We start from the raw sequence: 6,578 nt of genomic DNA on the forward strand, positions 1-6,578 counted from the left end.
AACCACTATTATTTTTAACATATTTTAAATACCAACGATTTAAACATGTATCTTATTTTTATTTAAAAGACTCTCCTTAACAAACAAAAAATCAAATCACCTCAATCCCTTCATAAAGAAAACCACCTTAATTAATTGGTTTAATTTTTAAATGCAAAATATAACATAAAACATATAAAATAATAATTTGGGATATATGTGTTTTTAAAAAAACTAAGGCACTAATAAAACTAGTCAAACTTTGTTGGTATTAAAATATTTTTTTTTTCAAAAATATTTAGATAAGATGTCTCAGGTCTCTCTTAACTTAACATTTTAATTAGACTTTTTTAGTTCGAATACAACTCTACTACACAATAGTGTTAAATTTCTTTACGAGAATTTACCTATTATAGTCATACAAGGCTGAAAGAATTATTTTGATATCTTACCGATAAAAGAATATTTTAATATAATATATGCATCTCTAACCATTTTTATAATGACACCAATTTTAATAAATTTAAATCACCTCAATTCCTTCGTAAAAAAAACCACCTTAATTAGTTTAATTTATAAATAAATGCAAAATATAACATAAAACATATAAAACAATAATTTGGCATAAATATATGTTTTTAAAAAACTAAGGCACGTAATAAAACTGGTCAAACTTCGTCGAAATTAAAATATTTAATTTTTTTCAAAAATATTTAGATAACATGTCTGAGGACTGTTTTAGCTTAACGTCGTAATTAAATGTCTTTAGTTCGAATTCAACCCTACTACATAACACTGTTAAATCTTTTTGCGAGAGTTAACCGCCTATTATAGTCATACAAGGATGAAGGAATTATTTTAGTATCTTATCATAAAAAATATATTTTAATAAAATATGCATCCCTTCATATACCATACAAAAGACATTTATCATTACGCCATTTTATTGAATGTGACATGATTATAATATAATATGCATCCCTTTATATAATTATTTGTTATATTTCCCTTGTGTTTTTTGTTTAAACTATTATATATTTATAATATTATTTATTTTTGAATTTATTCAAATATATACTATATCTTATAAGTTAATTTCAGTATATGAAAATTAACTTCTATTTATTTATCCAAATTATACTATATATTACAAATTAATTTCAGTTTATTATTGTATGTTAAAAATTAATTTCAGTTTATTTTTAAATATATATTATTTTATATTAATTTCATATTATTGATGTTAAAAATTAATTTTAGTTTACTTATTCGAATATATACTATATGTTATAAATTAATTTCAATTTATTTTAATATATGAAAAATTAATTTTAGTTTTTTCATCCAAATTAACTTTAGTTTATTATTATATGTTAAAAATTAGTTTCAATTTATTTTTAAATATATACTATAGTTTATTTATCCAAATATATGTTATAGGTTATTTCTAAATTTATTTTTCAATTTATTTTTAATTATTATTTTAAAAACAAAGGTACTTCAAAACACATTTTAATAGTATATATTAAAATAAAAAATTAATTAAAGCAGAAAATTAAAATCGGAAATTAATTAAAATAAATTTAATAATTGTTAGTATTAAAATAATTAAAACAAAATATCAGTAACAAATTAAAATTAATTTTCAATAACATTAAAAAAATTATGCATTAACATTCATAAATAATATTTTATTAAATATTACATAATATTTATAGAATAATATAATATTATTAAGGTATCGATAACGTATTGATCATGTTATAAATATATAATAGTTTAAACAAATTAAAAAAAATACTATGGAGATATGAAATATGACAAACAATTATGTAATCTATAAAGTTAAATAGCAAATTGTGTCACATTGAACATATTGGTCTAGTGGTAAGTGTCTTTTGTATGGGACATTATTTTTAGTGCAAATTATTTTAAAATTTTAATTTAATTTAAAATAAAATAAAACTAATAAGTGATGTGGCATTGAACTATAGTGTTTAATTGATTGAGAACACTCATACCCAAATAAATTCAATAATATCATAGTATTCACCAATTTTTTTAAAAATGAACGCTTAAATTTAGTTCAGTACATGTATCCTTATTTAATTAAATAATATTATTTAATGTCATGTCACTTTTAAAAATTATTTTATTTTTAAATAAATTAAATTTTTAAGCTAATTTCTTTTAAAGATATCGCCTCATAGGTAGGGATGGCAAAACGGGCCGCCCGCCCCGCCCGCCGCCCGCCCAGCCTTAAGCCCGCCAAAAAATGAGCGGGGCGGGCATGCCCGCCAAATGAAATAGGCATACAAATCATGTCTGTTCCGCCAAGATGGCGGATTGGCGGGCGGCGGGCTTACCCGCCTATCTTTATTTATATTTTTTTCATTTTTTTAATAGATTCATAGTTTTTTTTTATCTTTTAATTAAATTTTTCACTTATTTTTAAAATAATTTTTTATAAAAGCAACTTTTTAACAAATTTTACTTAAAAAAATATTACATATATTTACAAATAAATATATAAAATAAACCATCAAGAATTGGAATTACTAGAATTAACTAAAAAAGAGAGAATTCTGGAGGAGAGGCGGGCTTTGGCGGGCGGCGTGCATTGGCGGGACGGGTTATGGCGGGCGGCGGGTTTTGGCGGGGCGGACTTTAACGAGCGGCGGGCCTAAAATCCCAATTCAACCCGTCATTTTTGGCGGGTGCGCGGGCCAGCCCGTCGGATCACGGCCCGTTTTACCACCCTACTCATAGGCATAGGTAGCAAATAATTTAACTTTTTTTTAATCTTTCTACAAGTTAAGATCTTGTTGTCAACTAAGATATAATAAGAGTTTGATTTAAAAAATGAAATTTATTAAATCTTCAAATTAAATCATTATTTAAAAAAGGAAATTAGAGAAATAATTTTGTAACTTTTAAAACTTATTTAATTTATTAAATATTTAAGTTAGATAATTATTTTTAAGAAGACAATTAGAGGAATACTATTGTAACTTTTAAATTTTATTTAATTTATTAAATCATAAAATTAAGAATTATTTAAAAAAGAAAATAAAGAAATAATTTTTTTAACTTTTAAAATTTATTTAATTTATTAAATAAATCTTCAAATTAAACAATTATTTAAAAAAGACAATTAAAGAAATAATTTTTTAAAATAGAAAAATTCTCAATAATTTGACACATGGCAAACTTATCAACAAAAACCATCCTTCCTTATTCTATGATTATTATATTTTCTATTAACAAAATTATCCTTATTCTATGACTATTATATTTTCTAATAACAAAATTATTATATTTGTTACTAAACTCATTACGATCTTGTTAATATTGATTTATTGATTTGAATTTAGTTTTTATTTTGGATTTTCTATTCAATTTTCTTTGTGTTGACCAACGATTTATAAGGTTCATTGAACCTGGTATACAAATATAAGATTTAAAAAAAAAACAGTAGTTATTTATTTTTACTTTATTTCAAATAATAAGATTTATAAAGAAATTTGTTGAGATGAGAGTGCCATAGTGGATCCGCAAAAACAGCAGATAATTCCATAGTAGTAGATATCGGATAAGGCTAAAACCGAAGCATTAACTACGGATGAATTAGTCTATTTAATGTTAAACAGTTATTATCAAAGTGAGAGTTTCTTGTGCACTTTCTCTACCTTGCTATTCACTTTCGTTTATTCTCAATTTCGATTACAACATAATATTATAGGTTAAAGATTTCAATTCATAATAATCTTTGATCTCTACATGTAAAAATGGCAAACTTGTGGTGTGTAGTGCTCACATTCGTCATGCTATTCCTTCCGGTATTAGTCTTACCAGAAGGCTCCCACACAACCATTTATATGATTTGTATATTGGTCTTCATCGTGTTTTGTATATTTGTAAATTTCTTTACATCATTTAAAAAAGTGGACAATTTCGAAGAATCCATTCAGATTCAAATTCTCCAAGAACGGAGAGAGTTTCATGCTAATCAAAATGCTGCATGGTCTAGGGTTATACCGAATTCGCAGAACAATATGCCTTTTGGTACCATCGCAGAGATGGCTCGATGGGCGATAAGGGCATTGCCTCCGGTTAAAAGTTTTGATGGAGAGGAAGGTAGGGATTGTCCAATCTGCATGGAAGAGTTTGAGAAAGGAATGTTGATTCAGTCTTTTGGTGTATGTGGACATGAATATCATACATCTTGTCTCAATGCATGGTTATTAGGAGGAAAAACTACTTGTCCAGTTTGTCGCAAAGATCTGGCGGGATCGGCGGGATCTGTTTAATTGTTAGGCTTTTAGAAAGAGTAAGATCACATTTTTTACACTGATCTGATCTGTACATAAACTGCAGAAAGATTAGTCTATTTAAGTTTTTTTTTTTATTATAGTTATTTTTTTGTTTATTGGAATAAGGAATTAGATTTATTGAGAATTCTCTCCCAAATGTAGTGTTCATCAGTGTACACATTTTGTTAGAACAATTTTGATTTGATTTTTAATGTATCAATTTTGTTTCAGATTTATTTATTTATTTATTTATTTATTGTCATGGTATCATATATAGTAGTGTTTTTAAATGTATCCGAAACCAATGTGAGGTTTAACACCAAATAAGGTGTTTTTGTTTTTCTTAGCATGATTCTCGGTTGCTACTGGTATACTAGATGGTGATGTGGTGTGGCTTTTATTTAGGAGGAAAGTGTGGACTGTTTCTAAGTTTTTATAGAATTTGTATCAATGTTGCTGCAAGTGTTTAACAAAGTTCAAAATTTAGGTTTTTATTTTTTATTTGGATTTTTTTTAAATTTATAAATCTAACATTTTGGCAATTATTAGATACAAAAACATGTCAATGGTCACATTGGCATGGATGTTTGCTTCAACACTAGAATCGAAATCATAGTTCTAACGAAATTTAAATTCAAAATTCGAACGACCTTTGGAATACAATATCTAAATAGATATGACAACAAAATTTCTATCTACAAATCCAACCTTAAATCATCCTAAATTTGACGGAAAACTCCACTTTAACTTAATTTGAATATGTGTTTGAATTTTTCTAATTACAAAATATAGGACGCTGGAACCCTTAGCATTTATATCAATTTATACTTTTGTATTAAATTTTGATATTTAGAATATTAATTGTATGGTAAATGGTTTAATAGTTTAGTTTGTATTGTATATTATTGGAAATAGTTTCATACTGGAACCATAAATGATGGATATGAAGATGTGAATTCGATTGAGTGACATCAAGTGTTTTCTTATACAACGGAAATGGGAAGAATTAAAAGGTTAGCACTTCAATACTCAAGTCAACGGGCTGAGAAAAAAATGGTGATGTGAGTTAGAGTGGGATAGTAGTTGTGATCAGTACGTGACAATCTTTATATATAGGGGCACTTAGAATCACCCAATGCCTTAGAGTGAGATGTGAGAGACCATTTGATTAAATCTAGCACTGGACAATCATCATACAGTAAATATTGAGTGTTTGCACCTTAATCGAGGGCGCATATAATATTTAGCAACTCAGTGATTGTGTTTTGGATTAGGCCCTCATATGATGTGAAGATTTGATCAGATTACATGGTTTCCTTTGTTTGTCGTCTTGGTCTTCACAGCGGGCTCACGGTGTGTAATTGTAAACATTTTATGAATATTATCTTTTGACCTGGCTTTATGATTGATGTTGTTTTTCCTTCCCTGCGCCTATGATTTTGATTCATAGTTTATCTTTGTGGATGATTTTATTTCATCATTTAGTCTTGAATGATTTTATTTCATCATTTAGTCTTCAATGATTTTTTTAATCGTTCTATGTATCCAATGATTTTGTTTCATCATTTTATGTCTCTAATAACTTGATTTCATCATTTTATGTCTTTTTTCATGCCCCAATGTGAGAATTTAGTTCGAGGCTGGCGTATTAGAGGATCCACCGCCTACGTTCTAGAGTGGCTAGCTATAGATAGAGAGAGGATGTGCCAAATGTGGCTTCTCCTTCCAGATTTCAAGATCTTGTCACGTTTATCGTATGCCTTATATAATACTGGAGAAGACGATAAAAAATTTAATGAAAAGTTATTATATATTACTTAATTAAGAGCGTAAAGATACTTTGATTATCGAATCGATGTCGTTTTCCAAGATGAGACTGGCGCAGTTTTCCAATATGAGATCAGTACCATTTTACCTATTATTGGGTGACCCTTTAATGAACACGCTCTACGTAGCAGTTGGTTCAATCGCAATCAGGACCATTTCTACTATGAGTTATGTGAACACATTGGCCTTTAGTGTTTTTCTACGCTCATAGAAGACATCGAATTCATACAATTCTTTAAATATAAGGTCATCTGTCACTTTAGATCTGGCATGTGAAAAACCCATTTAAAAGGTAGGTCTATCCAAAATACTTGTCTCATAAGTCCTTGTTGATATTTAGTGAAGCAACAATTGACATTATTAAATCGCCCTTTGACGTTGTTGCATTCTTCTCGAGCCCCTGTTTTTGGAATTTTCCATCTTTATATCTGACTTTATTATTAGATTAACTTCATATTA

The 6,578-nt window shown here is 27.4% G+C and overlaps 1 protein-coding gene across 1 annotated transcript; it reads left to right on the top strand.

The window, feature by feature from the left end:
• The first annotated feature begins 3,767 nt into the window (after window positions 1-3,767).
• LOC131643122 (RING-H2 finger protein ATL57-like) lies at window positions 3,768-4,289 on the top strand. The gene has a single exon (XM_058913277.1). It carries the CDS (start codon window positions 3,768-3,770, stop codon window positions 4,287-4,289), a length of 522 nt encoding a protein of 173 aa, XP_058769260.1.
• The last annotated feature ends 2,289 nt before the right edge of the window (window positions 4,290-6,578 follow it).

Source organism: Vicia villosa, unplaced genomic scaffold (genome assembly GCF_029867415.1).
Source record: "Vicia villosa cultivar HV-30 ecotype Madison, WI unplaced genomic scaffold, Vvil1.0 scaffold7, whole genome shotgun sequence".
Taxonomy (NCBI): Eukaryota; Viridiplantae; Streptophyta; class Magnoliopsida; order Fabales; family Fabaceae; genus Vicia; species Vicia villosa.